Source organism: Musa acuminata, chromosome BXJ2-6, assembly GCF_036884655.1.
Source record: "Musa acuminata AAA Group cultivar baxijiao chromosome BXJ2-6, Cavendish_Baxijiao_AAA, whole genome shotgun sequence".
NCBI lineage: Eukaryota > Viridiplantae > Streptophyta > Magnoliopsida > Zingiberales > Musaceae > Musa > Musa acuminata.
Genome location: NC_088343.1, coordinates 33,116,839 through 33,134,395, shown reverse-complemented (window position 1 = coordinate 33,134,395; position 17,557 = coordinate 33,116,839). Strand labels below are relative to the sequence as shown.

Genomic DNA, 17,557 nt, shown 5'->3' with positions numbered 1-17,557 from the left:
TCACCATTAGCGAAGGGTTTGACAGTGCTTAACACTCCTGACTAGCTCTTGGGCTTTCCCATCCGCTATCCCCACTCTATTTCTCAAGGAGAGGGAGCGGAAGGGAGTGATCCAACTCTAACACCGACGACATTGACCCTCTTGTAAGGGATTATGTAGTAGATATGTTAGATAATTTGATTTTTATTTTTTTTATTTTACAAAATTATATATATATATATATATATATATATATATATATATATATATATATATATATATATATATATATACTTCTTCCAAGTCCACAAATTTCTACTTTAATCTTTTAAGTTCAATTTATGTATTTCAAAATTTAGATTAATTTGATGAATAGTAGAATTAATATTCAGATTAGATGAATTTGGACAAAAATTTGAGGCACAAATTTAAGCGATCCGGAAAATATTGAGCTGAAATTAAAATGTTTGAATGAGGAATTGAGCATATAATGATACAATTGAAAAAAAAATTAATATCACAGTTGTACGGTAATTCCAATCAATTTTTATAAGGGGAATAAAATGTCACAATTAATGATGCAATTGAAGGCAATTTGAGCACAAGAGTAGTTGACTGATGGATTAAAATTTGACATAAATAATCTCAGAAAGAAAAGTAGAGCAACTCCATTTTCCACATTCGTAATCCAAATAAGATAATTTTTATCTTCCATGCTTAATAATTGAATAAATAATTAAATTTGACCCAGATTTCTTCTACGGTATGTATTCCTGCAGTAGGATTACATCGTCGTCGTCTTCCTCAGTTGGCCCTCCGGCAGTTAAGTCTGATCTCCCCAGCTGACCCTGTCAAGGGGCCGATGTTGCCCATCTTCACCATGGCCGCCGCGAAGTCCCTGTTAAAGGCCCCGCCGTTGGAGCTGTAGAGCCGCACAAGGTTGTCCGCCGGCCCGCCGTTGAAGAGCTCCTGGTCGGAGTGCAGCAGCCCCCTCCGGGCCATCAGGTCCCGGTAGTAGCTGACGTCGAAGCGGTTGGGGCTCGTGGGGTCGAGCGGGGAGAGGTTGGAGTCGCCGCCTGACGCCGGGCAGATCCGCCGCCTGAACATCGCGAACCCGGGGTCGACGTTGGCGTCGCGGTAGACGTGGGGCCGGAAGCTGCTGCACCTCGCTGCACCGACGGTGTGCGCGCCGGAGAGCGCCGTCAGGTCCCGCAGGCTGAGGCCCTTGGAGGCGAACCTAGCGACGAGGTTGCCGATGCTGTCGGAGGCCGGCGGGAGGTTGGCGTTCGCCGCGGCCATGCTCGCGGTCCTCGCGTCTCGACGGCCCAGCGGCACCGTCCACGACGGCCCTCCGAGCTGCATGGCGGCCAACGCGCGTCAGTTTTACGTGGCTATCGATGGCGACGCATCGAAGGAGGAGAAGGTTAGGGGCTCACCAGGTTGACTGCGTCGCGGGCAGCGAGGGCGAGGATGTCGGCGCAGGACACCGTCGACCGGCACGCCGCCTCCACCCGGGATTTGATGGCGTCGATGACCTCGTATCCGCGGAGGGAGTTCGCGTTGCCCATGGCGTTCTTCTCGCCGATCATCGTCGGCGTGTCATCCAGAAGGACGGATGCATCGCAGCCCTGAGGAGTAATAACAAGAAGAAGAATGGATTGAGATTACACGGTCAAAGTCAACTAAGGGTCAAAATTGATGGTGAAGAGGACCCAATTGAAGGATGGCAGTACATTAGGTATATTAATATAATGTAAGACCAGACACTTCTTTTCTAGGACTCTCATAGGGGTCCCAAAGTAATATCCCTCACTTTTATTTTTTTGGGAGACAAAGAAAGGATCGAGGCCACAATAAAGAACCTTATCCATACAGTCACAATAACCCATGTAATTAAGACAAAATTGAGTGGTTTAATTATAATCCAATCAACTTTTAGATGTATAATAATTGATAATTATAGAGCTATCATCGAATGGCTTGCTTGCCTTAAAAACACATGTACTATAATTTTCTAAAAAAAAAATATAATTTCCATGTCATATAAAGACAGAAATCATATCTTTCAAATTTAATTGATCCACAATATCCGTGGAAAATAGGGATGATAATTTATATGATTAAACACAGAAATCATATATGTAAAATTTAATTAATTCAATATTCCTCGAAAAATAATGCATGATAATTTATCTGAAATCATGGTGTAGTTACTTTTCTAATGAAAAACTCTAATTCTCAGGTTCTTTAAAGACAAAAATTGTAGATGTCAAGTAGAATTAATACAATAATTCTTTATATGAAATAATGGTATGGTTATTTTTCTGATTAAAAACTATAATTCCATCAAATTTAATTAATTCACAAACTCCTTGAAAAATAGCACAAGATATATTTTAATTTATATTCATGCAAAATGCATATGGGGACTTATTTTTTGAGATATGTTGTATTTTAGGTGACTTAAATTCACAATTTCACCGTTGAATCCACAAAGTTATTTCTTTCTTCTTCTTTTTTCGTTTTGCAAGATTAAGTGGCAAAGACCAAAATCAATCCCACCATCTTACTATCCACAGTCAAAATTCTTATCAATTAAGTTAATCATGTATCCAATCATATATATATATATATATATATATATGTGTGTGTGTGTGTGTGTGTGTGTGTGTGTGTGTGTGTGTGTGTGTGTGTGTGTGATTGGATAAAAGCTTGAGTTGTTACATCAAAGCCGCATGCAGTTGAATGCTTCAATGCATGTGAAGAGTAATGGCAAGAGGAGAATGGAGATGGTAGCGGCTTACGTTGACGAAGCAGTCATGGAAGAAGAGGCGGAGGATGGAGGCGCCCATGCGGGGGTCCCGGCCGACGGCCTGCGTCATCACCGACCTTATGACGCCCTGCAAGTTGGGGCACGTCGTCGCGTAGAACGCCGGCGACAGCTGCGCCTGCGCTCCGCCGCTGGACACCACCACCCACACCACCGCCGCCACGAGGAGGAAGTCATTGCAGACCGAGCCCATGGCCGAAGAAATTAGAAAGGCAACAATGGGCCTCTAGCTTTCCTTCCACCAGCATATATATAGACTGGAGATGCTGCTACGCCTGCACATGGTTACAGCTAGCTCAAAACTGGAAGGAGATGCGGCCATGGCGGTCTCCATCGTTCTCGTGTGCACTGGACAGCAATGAGAGGAGTGTCGGGGAGTGCCATCCCGCTGCATCCTTTTGCGGCGGGGCGGCTTAGTACATTCGCTTTAAGATTCGAACTCTCGATCAATGATGAGGAGTGTCCCCTTCCCGCAGCCTCAAGATTCGGACCCACGATCGCTAGTGATCACTAGGATGTCCCTGCGGAACATGATTAGTTGGTGACGGGTGGGGTGGCGATTGGTACAGCAAGACGACCGTTGTCGCTTGCGGGTGCGGTAGGTGCGACGAAGCTGTCATCACAGCTTCCTTCACAAAGTTTATCTTAAGCTGTTCCCCAAACAAACAAAAGGGTGAGGGGAGTGGAGGCGGCCCACTCGGGAGTCCCGTGATTGCTGATAAGGTCGGAATCTAATCGATTTAATTTAATCGATTAATTTGAATGGAATGCTGCATCAATATAAGTGCAGCACTCGATAATTCTTTAGATTGATGTGATAAGTGATCATCTAATCAAAATCCTTGTTAGAGCCTCTGGTTAAGGTTCAGAATCACTCTCATTCTCTAGTAGGCTTATAGTGTTTTTCAAAATTAATATATTTGGTTATTCTTATTTCTAAGCTAAGAATGATAATTATTTGAAACCATGAGTTAGTTTTACTGAGTTTTGAGTCAATTTGAGTACATTATAATGCTTTAGTGGAGGTTAAAAAATATATATACTATACAATATGAATCGGGATTAGACTAATTTGTCTTACTGATCGATCCATAGAATATAATAAATAGAGATACTGTTTTTAAATAATAATAATAATAATAATAATAATAATTAAATGAGTGATTTTTCTTGGGAATTACAAAAGCCCAAAGGAATTAACCATACGATAAATAGTTTAAGATTTAGAGATGTTAGTTTAGGTTCATGAAATATGTAACATGGCATGTCTGTCATTGGGCCACATGTATGGCGTCTTTAGTTATAATGGAGGCTTGCTACCACTAGCAACCAAACGGACCTTTGGGTTCTAAATGGGACAATTTAGAGTAGCTGGAAGAGTCCAATTTATTGGGAAGGGACAAATATTTTTTCTTATTTATTTATTTATTTATTGCTTTATTGCATGTGCAAATCAAAGTGACAAATAATTTTATTACTTTTTATTTTATTAGTTAATTGCTTGCATGTGCAAATAAAAAAAAACAAAAGACATCGAAAAAGCAAAATAATAGAAAACATTGATTCTAATGGTTACAGTTGACCTGCACAGACTCATTAGGTTATCAAAGTGGTTTCATGATATGTGTGTGTGTGTGTGATTATACTAACCTAAGTTACATTTTTCTTAGGAGGGTTTTTATATATTCGTCCTTGTAGATTTTGAAAAATTATATGTGTCTTATAGATTATGATACCATCTAAATTTTATTAATATAAATCAGATCGTGTCTCATCTATTGACTAAAGGTTGTAAATAAAACAATAATAATAAAAAATTAAGGTATCTAGCAAAGATAAGGATCCTATATTTAAAATATGTATTAAGATATCCACCTAACGTTTATAAGAGAAAATTGTGTTTACCATGTCCGATTACTTTAAATACCTTTAAATTAGTATGATACGATCATACATAATTTTTCACTCGGTAGGTGTAGATCGTATCTCATGCGTTTGAGTCGAAGTATCTTAAATTTTCTATCAAATTGCATTTGAAAGCATCTATAAATTGTATTTTTTTTTCTTTTAATGTGTGGTCTAACGTATATTCTTAAAATTCTCCTGCTTCAAACCTAAGATATGGAACTTAAATCTAACACATGGAACTTATTAGAGATATATATTTTTTTTCTTTTAATGCACGGTCTAACCAAGATTCAACTACAGAAGTTCTTAATCTGACATCATTTAAAGTTTTCTTCATCACTATCATTTCATCGAAAAGTAGACTTCACAAAATAGGGAAGCGAGAAGCTCAAGGTCAACCAGCTGTGTAAACGTAGATGATGACCGTCTCTTTTGGCCCAAACAAAGAGAGAGAAAACTCTGTCAAGAAGCCATTGGAGAGTAGGGAGCCACTGTAGAGAGATAGAAAAGGAAACGCGGTCTTACACTAAATGCACAAACGCTGTGTTATTTCAGAAAGTTCGAGGTTGGGAACAAGTATGGAAACCGAGTGCTTCCTTATGCATGAAAATGGAGTGGACAGCTTGCAACAGAAGCAACCCATCTCTCTCTCTCCCTCTCTCTCTGCTTTCTTTGGCCCCTTCAGCTTCCGCGGACATCTATCTTTGGCGACATCATCTCATCAATCACTCCACCTCTCATGGCTTTTACTTTGATCGCCTGGGTTAAGACAACTCGTTGTAGACGATGCTGCACTTTCCTCATCAGTTGATCTTTGCGCGTGCTAACTCTCTCTCTCTCTCTCTCTCTCTCTCTCCAGAGGCAACTGTGATGACCAAAGTATGAAGTAGTGCAGTCTAACTACATTCCAAGGTCTGAGTAGAGAGAGAATGCAAGCTGTCCACGGCTAGGCTTTCCTGTTTTATTGCAAGTTTACTTCAATCAAATGTGCAAATGACCGGAAAGCACTGAACCGCGGTTCAGTTCGGACCCGTAAGAACCGGTCAAAACCGAAATCGGAATGATTTCGTGATTTCGAGCCGAACCGGAGCCGATCACGACCTATCAGTCTTTTACAAGGGTGATGAACAATTTGGTCTACTAAATTTGCACATTCTTGGTTAATTTTACTTCACAGAGGGTGATATGAACGAAAATACAGTAACAGTAGTTGAATCCCATCCAAGTTATATTCATGCCTTCAATGTCGACACTGACAACGACGAACAAATCTAGACGCTGAACAATTAGATCATAGTTAAGCAAGGTATCTGTGCATGTCACGGAAAGCCTTATTGCATGTTACGACGGAAATCGCTGTCTTCAGTTCACCTCGCTGCAGTTCAATCGAACCTCGCCGCTCGATCCGGTGAGCGGCGAGATGTTACCCATCTTCACCATTGCCGCGGCAAAATGCTCGAAGAAGAGCGTCTCGTTGAGAACGTAACAGCTCACCAGTTCATCTTGTGAACCTCCATTGAAGAGCTCCTGGTCCGAGTGGAGGAGGCCGCGACCAGAGAGAAGGTTTTCGTAGTACTTGTTGTCAAAAAGGTCGGGAGTTTGGAGGTCCAGAGGAGCCGGGTTGTCGTCGCCACCCTTCGGAGGGCAACTCTGCCTGAGGAGGGCCGCGAAGTCGGGGTCGATGTTAGCGTCATGGTAGATGCGGTCGCGAAAGCTGGTACACCGGGCGATGCCGATGGTGTGTGCCCCGGAGAGAGCAGTCATGTCCTGCGCACTGAAGCCCTTGTGATCGAACGACGAGGTGAGGTTGGAAAGGTCGACGAATGGCGACGGGAGGTCTCTGGTGGCCGTCTCGTTCGCCGTCCTCGCGTCCCTGCGGCCTAGTAGCACCTGCCAACTCGGTCCTCCGAGCTGCACCACACAGGAGCATTCGTATCAGCACGGAGTACGTACATGGCGTTCGCGATCGATCGGTACCGACCAAAGCCACCGCGTCTCGTGCTGCCAGGGCCAAGATGTCGGCGCAGGACACCGTCGCTCTGCACGCGGCTTCGACCTGGGATTTGATGGCAGCTATGACGTCGAATCCACGCACGGAGTCTTTGTTCGGCGGCGCGTTCCTCTCGCCACCAACGAGAAGAATCGACGCGTCGCAGCCCTGAGCACAACCAGCACACGAGCACACATAACACAGGAGCCAAAATGAACGAAAGGATGAAGAAATAGAGTCACACGTACGTTGACGAAGCAGTCGTGGAAGAAGAGCCTGAGGATGGAAGCGCCCGTCCTCCGCTTGCTGCTCACGGCCTGGGACATGGCCGATCGCACAATGCTCTGCAAGCTCGGGCATGTGTCGTCGTAGAACGACGCCGACAGCTTCCCGGTGGCAGCGCAAGCAAGCAGAGAGAGGAGAGAGAGGGCAAGGAAGCTCCTGGTGAAGAAGGCCATGACCGTGAGCTGGGATGGCAGGAGAGACCAGACATGCCTTCGTTTTTATAGCTACTGTTCCTCACCAACCTGCTTTGTGACAGTTTAAGCCATTATAATCACCTGAAGACATTGCTCAGCATTAAATATGTAATCATAATTACATGAATAAAGTAAGTAGATTTGGTAGCAACGTTATAATGTTTCCTTGATATGAAAGAAAAAATGAAAGGTAATGCAACGGTTCCATTTTGGACTTTGGTCTACCACACAATTGATCAGTGTTTCTGTCCAAGTCGAGGAAGAGTTTGATGTCATTTTCTTTGTATTGTGTTCGACTCTTATTCGTCGTATTGCAAGAAAGGGTTTGATCAGTCTAATTGATCGTTTTACATCTTTTCTGACATCAAATTGTCCGACATAATAGTGATAGAACGAAGAATGAAATCGTAAAGGTAAAGAAAAGCACAATTCAATTAGTATCACATTGTGTCTATTTATATATAGTGAATGAAAAGATTTTTCTTAATTAGTCAAAAATCTCATCTGCTATGCAGTTGAAGAAATCTCTCTGTTATCATGCCCTTGTAAGATTTAGTTCCTGTCAAGGATGCCGATCTTGGACCGATGTAACAAAAATAGTTTATGGCGTAGAGGCTTCGTGAATGAATCTACTAGTTGATCAGTCGTATGTACATGAGAGACACGAAGTTGATGTCTGATAACTTGATCTCGCACGAAGTGAAAGTCGATGGCAATATATTTCATGCGTGAGTGGAACACTGGATTGACACATAAGTAGGTAGCGCCAACATTATCACAATATATTGTAGGAGTAAGGGTCGAGCTGACGTTGAGTTCCTTAAGGAGATTTGTAAGCCAATTGAGTTCAACAACAGCGGTAGCGATGACACGATATTTAGTTTCTTGTAGACTGGACGATTGTCTTTTGTTTCTTAGAATTTCAACTAATTGGATTAGACCCAAGAAAGAAAATATACCCTGACGTGGAGGTTTTATCATCAAAGTTTCCCACCCAATCAGCATCAGCAAAGGCATGGAGATGAAGTAGAGTGTGTTTGCGGAGAAAGAGACCATGATTAAGGGTCCTTTTGAGATACCGCATAATTCATTTAATCATAGACCAATGCATAGCAGAAGGCTAGTGCATATATTGAGATAATTTATTAAATGCAAATAAGAAATCTGGATGGGTAAGAGTGTAAGGAGCCAAGTACTTGTCGATATTGAGTTGAGTCTGTAGTAGGGTTATCATCACATAATTTGAATGATTTACTAGTAGAGAGAGGAGTTGCAACCTCTTTTACATCCTGCATATTTATCTTTGATAATAAGTCTTGAATATACTTTCTTTGTGATAGGAGGAGACCTGAGGATATAAATATTACTTTCACTCCCAAAAAGTAGCTCAAGGGTCCTAAATATTTGAGGGAGAAACGATCAGCCAATTGCTTTAAAAATGTTTGAATCTCCAAGAGATATATTTTTATTTCGATCATTACTTGTGACAATAATATTATCTACAAACACTAGAAGATATATTTTATTTTTATTTTGTTATCGTAGGAATAAATGTTGGGAAATCTTTGGGGGCGACATCACATGCACAACAGAAGAATAAAAAACAAAATCCCATATTTCCAAAGAGATGTTTGTCATCATGCGAAGATTAGTGCGCAAAATCCATGAAATAGAAAACTGTATATAGTAAAGATTGTGTTACGTAGGGAGATCGTATATCACTGAATCCTTGTAGATCTCTAGGAGAGGGTGAAGAGGTCAAACGCCCTTCTCTCTAGTGGTGATCCACACAGCAGGGCTGCAATGATGCTCTTCAAAACTCCAAGCTTACTTTGAGGTGGAGAGAGGGAGGAGAATAGGAGAGACAAGCAAAAGCTCTAGCCTATGGACCACTGAATCCCTTCTATTTATAGAGGTCTCCTATCAAATTAACTTTAATGGATCCTCCCCTATTGGGTATTAGATCTTCATCCAACTACTCAAGCCTCTTAGATTAGTGGATCTCTATCTAATAATCTCTATTGAGCTTTTATTGGATCTCGTCCATAGGATCCAATAATTCAGGGGCTTATGGATATCCAATAAGATAGGGGCTCTAACGGATATCTCATATCCGAACCTCTACTCATCGCAATGCCTACCATATGTGTGTGACCCTCTAGGCTCAATATCGAGCTGGCCATGAGTCACACATGTCAGAACTCTTTCTAGCTCAGTGAATTATTATCTCTATAATAATTCACTAGACTCATCGACTGCGAACTTACTAGGCCACTAGACCCTAGTCCCCAGATGATACATGTGAATCCAATCCATTAGACCTATCTATCCTTAATTACCATGTACTTATAGTCCCTCATCCATCTAATATCCCAAAGACCGTATACCGGGCATGGTGCTATTAAACTCATACGGTTTGTACTCGAGTCTTGCTCTAATCGGATTCTCCCGGAAAAGTCTTTCTCTCACAATCCGAATGACCTTGGCCAGAGATTTGTCTGAGTAAGAACACTTAGGATGTTCCTCTCATGACACCGAGAGTAGATGATCCTCTATCGATACTCAATAGCCCTCGTAAAGTTGACTATCACTTCCGATGACTAGTTGTACTAGATCTAGGACATCCAAACCTATAAGTCTGATATCAAAGAATAAATCACTCATACACGACATTGTTGGCGTCTCAAGCCTAAGGACAAGATACACCACTAAGACTACGGAATCGTTGTTTGACAATAAGATATTATCAACCATCCAACATTCCGTAAGCGGATCAATCAATGAACTCATTCTCCAATGAGCATATGTACTGTAGTACATTAGTTCCCACACGAGCAATTATGAGACCAACTACATCTATTATATGATGGGTATATAGTACACCAGTCTGTCCGGTTATCTTGATGTCCCTCTCGAGTAACCTATGACCGGGATTATTTAGGATTTATGTTTAAAGGCGAATCAGTCTCATTATTGTGATCTCATCATGATTATAATTCGATTCCCATTACATAGATCCAAGAACATCATTATATATATATATATATATATATATATATATATATATATATATATATATATATATATATATATATATATATATATATATATATATATATATATATATATATATATATATATATATATATATATATATATATATATATATATATATATATATATATATATATATATATATATATATATATATATATATATATATATATATATATATATGCAATGTCAATATAAAGTGATAAATGCCAAAATATAATTAGCCAAACGACTGCATGTCAAGTCACACATGCCATCAGTCACGTGATTGGCTTGCTAGACATCTATGACTCGCAATCTCCCACTTGACCTAAAGTCAATCACCTATGTGTCTAATCCCCATCATACCCCTGTGATGCCCAAAGGTAATTTGAGGCAATGACTTTGTTAGTGGATCTACAATGTTATCTCCAGATGGAACTCTTTCCACTACTATATCTCATCGGGTCATGATCTCTTTGATCAGGTGGAACCTCCTTAGAACATGCTTAGATTTCTGATGAGATCTAAGTTCCTTCACTTGAGCAATCGCCCTAGTGTTATCGCAATATAAGGAAATCGGCTCCTCGCTACCTGACATGACTCCTAGATCTGTGATGAACTTCTTCATCCAAACTCCTTCCTTTGCTGCCTCTACTGCAGCAATGTACTCCGTCTCTATAGTCGAGTCAGCAGTAATATCTTGCTTGGAACTTTTGCAACACATTGCTCCTCCATTCAAGGTGTACACATACCTCGAATTTGACTTGCTATCATCGACATCGGACTAAAAGCTTGAGTTTGTATAGCCTTCAACCCTAAGGCTACTACCTTCATATACTAGTAAAAGATCCTTAGTCCTTCTCAAGTACATAAGGATACACTTTACTACTTTCTAGTGCTCCAAGCCTGGATCTACCTAATACCTACTCGTGACACTCAGAGCATACGCTATATCAGGCCTGGTATATAGCATAGCATATATGATAGACCCTATTACTGATGCATAGGGTATCTTATCCACGTTCGTCCTTTTTTTAGGAGTCTTTAGGGACATACTCCTAGAAAGTGATATCTCATATCTCATTGGTATGAGACTTCTCTTGGAATTTTCCATGCTAAACCTTTTGACAATGGTTTCTATGTACCTGGATTGGGACAAGCCAAGCATCCTCTTGGATCTATTTCTATAGATCTGAATCCTCAAGATATAGGATGCTTCTCCTAAGTTCTTCATGGAGAAGTGTCTAGATAATTAAGCATTTACTGTAGATAACATTCCTACATCATTCTCAATGATTAGGGTGTCATCCACATATAACACCAAGAAGGTGATAGCGCTCTCACTTACCTTCCTATACACACAAAGCTCATCTTCATTCTTAACAAAGTCATAAGATTTGATTGCCTCATCAAATCTTATATTCCAACTTCAGGAAGCTTGCTTTAGTCCATAAATGGATTTAAGCAACATGCATACCTTATCTGGGCAGTCCTTGGATACGAATCCCTCGGGTTGTATCATATACACCTTCTCCTCGAGGTTTCTATTGAGGAATATGGTTTTCACATCCATTTGCGAATTCTGATGGATTTTAGCATTGCTACGGGTGAGAAGGTTTCGTCATAGTCAACACCTTGCCTTTGATGATACCCTTTAGCCACTAGCCTTACTTTATAGGTCTCTACCTTTTCATCTATTCTAATCTTTTTCTTAAAGATCTACTTGCAACTGATGGATACAATACCTTCGGGCGTATCAACTAGGTTTCAAACCTTATTGGAGTACATAAAATCCATCTCAGAATTTATAACTTCTTGCCACTTCCCAGAGTCCATACTCATAATAGCCTTTTCGTAGGTATGAGGATCAATATCTTCAACATCCTCTCCTCTAATATATCCCACATATCTCACAGGAGGATGGGATACTCTGTCAGACCTACGTAAAGTTGGAACTTGTGTATTAGGTACTTGAACAAACTCGGACTGTAGAGTGGTATTTGAGCTAGGTTATCCAACCTTGCTCAACTCTATTATGCTCCCATTGTCTCAGTCAAGAATGTGTTCCTTCTTAAAGAACATCGCTCTCTTGACTATAAAGACCTTTTGGTCCTCAAGATGATAGAAATAATACCTATAAGTTTCTTTGGGGTATCCCACGAACTTGCACCGCTCCTTCCTTGATTCTAATTTATCGGGGTTGTGTCTTTTAACATGGGCAGGGCAGCCCCAAATCTTAACAACCTTAAGATCAGGCTTCTTCCCTTTTTATATCTCATATGATGTAGATACTATCGATTTAATTAGAACTCTGTTCAGAAGGTAAGCTGCGGTCTCTAGGGCATATCCCCAGAATGAGATGGGTAGGTCAGTGAAACTCATCATGGACCATACCATATCTAACAACATACGATTCCTCCTTTCAGATACACCATTGAGCTGAGGTGCATAAGGAGATATCCATTGGGATAGAATCTCATGGTCCTTGAGGAACTGGGTAAACTCTATACTTAAGTACTCACATCCTCGATCTGATTGAAGAGTCTTGATACTCTTTCTAGTCTAGTTCTCTACTTCATTCTTATACTCTCTGAATTTCTCAAATACCTCGGACTTGTACTTCATTAAGTACACATATCCATACCTTGATAAATCATTAGTGAAGGTAATGAAGTTGGAGTAACCACCAATGCCATGAGTTGACGTGGATCCACATACATCACTATATATGAGTTTCAACAGCTCAATGACTCTCTCTCTAATTTCACTAAATAGAGAGTTGGTCATTTTTCCATGAAGGCAAGGCTCGCAAGTTACATATGACTCATAGTCAAATGAGTCTAGGTATCCATCATTTAGTAATTTTTAATCCTTCCATCATGGATGTGACCTAGACTATAATACCACAAGTATGCACTGTTCACCTTATCTCGTTTCCTCTTAGACACACTTACATTTATGATATATAGAGTAGTGTCTAGTATAAACAAACCATTATACAATATTCCTTTCATGATAATCTCATTATCTAATAATATTGAACAACCATTATTCTCAAAAACTAATTTATATCCGCTAACTGTCAAACATGAAATGAAGATAATAATTTTGATAATAGAAGAAACAAAATAACATGCATCTAATGTAATAATAGCTCCACCATACAGATGTAGGGTGACTTCGTCAATAGCTACTGCAGCAACTTTTGCTCTATTGTCCATCTTGAGGTCCATCTCGCCTCTCACCAATCTCCTAGACCTTGCTAAAACTTACAACGAATTGCATATATAATAAGTACTACCGGTATCCAATACCCATGTGTTATCATAAGAGTCTGACAAATGGAGACTGATCATGAATGTACCTGAAGCTTCTCCAAGCTTTTGTTTCGCCCTCTCTACAATGTACTCTTTGTAGTTCCTCTTCTAGTGCCCATCTTTGTCATAGTGGAAATACTGACCTTTGTCCTTTGCCGAGTCTTTCTTAGCAACCTTTGCTTTACCTAGTCTGCTCTTGCCCTTGCCCTTGCCCTTCTTAAGGGACTTTTTTGCTTTCCTTTTCTTTTTGGTCTCACCAGTGTATAGAATTGGCTTCTCTTTCTTGATAGTGCTCTTTGTCTCTCTCAACATATTGAGGAGCTCCAAGAGAGTCACCTTAAGCTTGTTCATATTAAAATTCATTATGAACTGTGAAAAGGAATCTGGTAGGAACTGAAGCACAATATCCACACATAAGTTATCATCAATGACCATTCCTAGACCTATGAGTTTTTCTATCTACTCAATCATTTTTAGGACATGGTTCTGAACCGGTATCCCCTCAGTCATCTTAGCTCAGAAGAGGCTCTTGGATATCTCATATCGCTGAGTCCTTCTATGTTCCTCAAACAGTTTGCAGATATGTAGTAGTATGGATCTGACATCTATCTTTTCATGTTGTCTCTGTAACTTAGGAGTCATAGAACCCAACATGTAACACTGAGCAAGAGTGGAATCATCAATATACTTCACGTAGCTAGCGATCTCATCTTCACTTGCCCATTCCTCAAGCATAGGCATCATTGTATCACAAACATATGTGATTTTCTTCATCATGAGGACAATTCTCAAGTTGTAGACCCAATCCATATAATTTGGACCAGTGAGACGGTTGACATCAAGTAATTTGGACCAGTGAGATGGTTGACATCAAGTATGCCACGTAAGAGATTTAAAAGTGATATTTTCTGAAAATAAAAATGCAATAGAAATAAATAACATGCAGATTTTATAAAAAATAAACAATCAAGATATGAACTTCTATCTTAATATGCTCCCGCTATTTTACTAGCGAGTCACGTGACACCCTCAGCACATGAAATGGAAGTCTCCAGCAGACTTCTAGTGGGGATCATGATCCAATCAGTATCTTAGTATAACCTCGAGGGACTCGACCAATAACAAGCCCGAAAGGTAGGCAACTCTTGCCGATCATAACTCCTTATGATTCCCGTCCTTTTCAACCTCCGAATCACCATGGTCTCGATTGACTCGACCAAACATGATGTTCGGTTAAGTCAACACCATCGTTACAAGATGAGTTTGATTCGATGATATACACTTGAATGACTCGACCAAGCATACCATGTCCTTAGGTCAATGGTGATATCTCTATATTATAGGCAAGATAGCGAATCATGATATAGGTGAGCCTCGAGGGACTCGACCAACTCAACCTACACCGGGAATCGATCCCTACCTATAACGATGGAAGGCCACATGGATCAATCTAATTGCCTCACATTTACCGACTTAATATTATCGAGAGAGGGGTTTCTATGATTTGGTCTCGTAATATGACATGTCACACATATACATATTTAATATATATCTACATCGCTTGCAAATATATATATATATATATATATATATATATATATATATATATATATATATATATATATATATATATATATATATATATATATATATATATATATATATATATATATATATATATATATATATGTGTGTGTGTGTGTGTGTGTGTGTGTGTGTGTGTGTGTGCAATCACACTAGATGATCATAGACCGCAGCCTAATGTGATCAGGCCTGAGTTAGTGGGTTTGATAACTTACATCAAGATCTATGTGTGCAGCGGTGCATTTTTATGCCCTCTGATCATCCATCTCGTCTTCGTCGGTTCCATCGACATCTCGATGCATATCCATGCATCGCGATCGTCCGTCTCGTGGGTCTCGCTATCACTTCCACGCTCTTGCTGTGCCTCCTTATATGATTACAACTTAATCATAGGCATGCATGCTTGACAATAATGAAAAATATAATAGAGGCTCGCAGGCCCAATAATAATAATCACAAGTACACACATTATATGGTCTATGATTATCCGTCCACACATCATGCATCACATGTATAAATCATCATCATGTACGACTACTGAATAATAATAAAATAATAATTAATAAAACTTTTTAATTAATTAATATTTTTTGAAATCAGGAACATTTAGGAAATTTTTTAAAATTTGAGGGGTATTTTCATAATTTAGAAACAAGGATAGAATCTGAAATTTTTAAAATTTCGAGAGGCAAAACTGTCTTTTGTCCTAAAACCCTAATGCCCTTCTCCCTCTCCCTTGTTGTTGCGGCCGTCGCCACCCTACCGGCGGCGGTCGATGTAGTGGGAGGCGGGGGCATTGCCCCTGCCTGCGGGCGATGTCGCCATTGTAGTTGGGCACACCCGCAAGTGGGCACCCATGCGGGCACCGCCACCCCTATGGGCGGTTCTACCCGCGGGGTTGTTCCTACAACCACGGCGCCCACGGGCAAGCGGCGCTGGCTGCCTGCGGATGCTGTGCCCGCAAGCTATGACCGTGGGTGCCGACGCCGCCCCTTGTGCGCCGCAGGCAGCTCTGCCTGCGGGCGGCCGGTGACCTACGGTTGTAATTGTGCACAATAATAGTTGTTGCTCGTAGGCGGCCTGCTTGCGGGCACCGCCCTTGCGGCCCCCGTTGCAGGCGGCCTACCTGCACGAAGATGGCAGGCTGCCATCTTCGAGCACAGTAATGGCAGCAACAGGTGCTGCCCTTCCTCACTTATTGTGTTAATAATTTTGATGTCAAAAGCATTGTACAAATGCAACACACGCAATTCAAAACTAATCTTTCGCACGAACAACCTAGCTCTGATACCACTATTGGAAAATATTTGTTGAATCTCAGATTTTGATGATGAAATCAATTGATGGGTTAATTGATATAATCCATTTTATTGAGTTAAGTGTGCAGGATTAACTACAATAGCTTGAAGACATAAAGCAAGTCTACCAGAGTCAAGTTTGATGGGTGTTCTAAAGTCCACCAAGAGTCTGAAGATTCGTCGGAAGTGCTGCTGGAACCAACCGAGAAGAAATTGGGGACTTGCCAAAGTTTTCAGAAGTCCGCCGGAGAGATTGTCGGAGGTCACCGAGAAGGTTCGGCTACTTGCCAAAGACTTGCTGAACTCGCCACAAGACCAGGAGCCTACCGGGAGTCCGTTGGAAGAAATCCGAGGGTCTATTGGAAGTTCGCCGAAAAGCTCACCGGAAGGAAACTCGACGTTGCTGGTTAAAAACTTGCTTAGGACTATGTCTTAATTTCATAGTTTATATGTAATTAGGGTTAGGATTAAGGATTAATCCTATAACCCGATTAGGAGTCAATTGGGCCCAAGTTCGGACTAGTTTGGGCCAAGTTTGGAGCCCAACCAATGAGCTGAAATAGTCTAGGCGGTGGCACCGCTAGACTGGGTGGTGGCACCGCCCAGAACCCGAGAATTCCGGCGGTGACACCTCTAGTAAACTGCTGGACTGGGCAGTGGCACTGCCTAGAACCCGAGAGGTTTGGCAGTGGCACCGCCAGTACACTATCAGTGTCAGACACTGATAGGCGGTGGCACCGCCAGCACCAGGAAACCCAAAAACAATTCAAATTTGGAGCCCAAATTTGAATTCTCTTGGGGTCTATAAATACCCCTCAATTCTCAGTAGAGAATACACCGAAATTGAGAAAAGGCCTTAACAAAGCCTTTAGCAAGTTTTGTTTTCAATAGCTTAAGTGTTCACCTCCCTTTTTCTCTTTGAAAAATTTGTAAGAGTGTGAACCACTTGTAAAAGGTTGTAAGAGGGGTATTTGTCCTTCCCATTCAAAGTGATTTGCTAGTGGAAGTTGGGAGCCTCATCGAAGAAGGCTTCGCAAATGGATGTAGGTCATTTGACCGAACCACTTTAAATTGGTGTGTTCCTTGAATGTGTGAGTGTTTACCTTTCTGAAACCTTTATATACATAGCAGCAAGC

At 40.9% G+C, this 17,557-nt stretch overlaps 2 protein-coding genes across 2 annotated transcripts; both read right to left on the bottom strand.

Moving 5' to 3' along the window:
- Window positions 1–587: 587 nt before the first annotated feature.
- On the bottom strand, window positions 588–3,040 carry LOC135615291 (peroxidase P7-like). The gene is made up of 3 exons (XM_065113580.1): window positions 2,784–3,040; window positions 1,416–1,607; window positions 588–1,335 (listed from the first exon to the last, which is right to left on the bottom strand). Exons 1-3 carry the CDS (start codon window positions 3,000–3,002, stop codon window positions 784–786), a joined length of 963 nt encoding a protein of 320 aa, XP_064969652.1. The 5' UTR covers window positions 3,003–3,040; the 3' UTR covers window positions 588–783.
- A 2,899-nt stretch (window positions 3,041–5,939) lies between these two features.
- LOC103988707 (peroxidase 2) lies at window positions 5,940–7,166 on the bottom strand. The gene is made up of 3 exons (XM_009407320.3): window positions 6,956–7,166; window positions 6,699–6,875; window positions 5,940–6,628 (listed from the first exon to the last, which is right to left on the bottom strand). The coding sequence occupies exons 1-3, from the start codon at window positions 7,163–7,165 to the stop codon at window positions 6,080–6,082; spliced, it is 936 nt and encodes a 311-aa protein (XP_009405595.3). The 5' UTR covers window position 7,166; the 3' UTR covers window positions 5,940–6,079.
- Between the last annotated feature and the right edge of the window lie 10,391 nt (window positions 7,167–17,557).

Excerpts from the sequence above, each read along its gene's own strand:
- LOC135615291 (XM_065113580.1), bottom strand. The coding sequence starts at position 3,002 with ATGGGCTCGGTCTGCAATGACTTCCTCCTCGTGGCGGCGGTGGTGTGG. Across the intron at positions 1,608-2,783 it reads TCCATGACTGCTTCGTCAAC|GGCTGCGATGCATCCGTCCT; the intron begins GTAAGCCGCTAC and ends ATTACTCCTCAG. Across the intron at positions 1,336-1,415 it reads CCCGCGACGCAGTCAACCTG|CTCGGAGGGCCGTCGTGGAC; the intron begins GTGAGCCCCTAA and ends GCCGCCATGCAG.
- LOC103988707 (XM_009407320.3), bottom strand. The coding sequence starts at position 7,165 with ATGGCCTTCTTCACCAGGAGCTTCCTTGCCCTCTCTCTCCTCTCTCTG. Across the intron at positions 6,876-6,955 it reads TCCACGACTGCTTCGTCAAC|GGCTGCGACGCGTCGATTCT; the intron begins GTACGTGTGACT and ends GGTTGTGCTCAG. Across the intron at positions 6,629-6,698 it reads CACGAGACGCGGTGGCTTTG|CTCGGAGGACCGAGTTGGCA; the intron begins GTCGGTACCGAT and ends TGTGTGGTGCAG.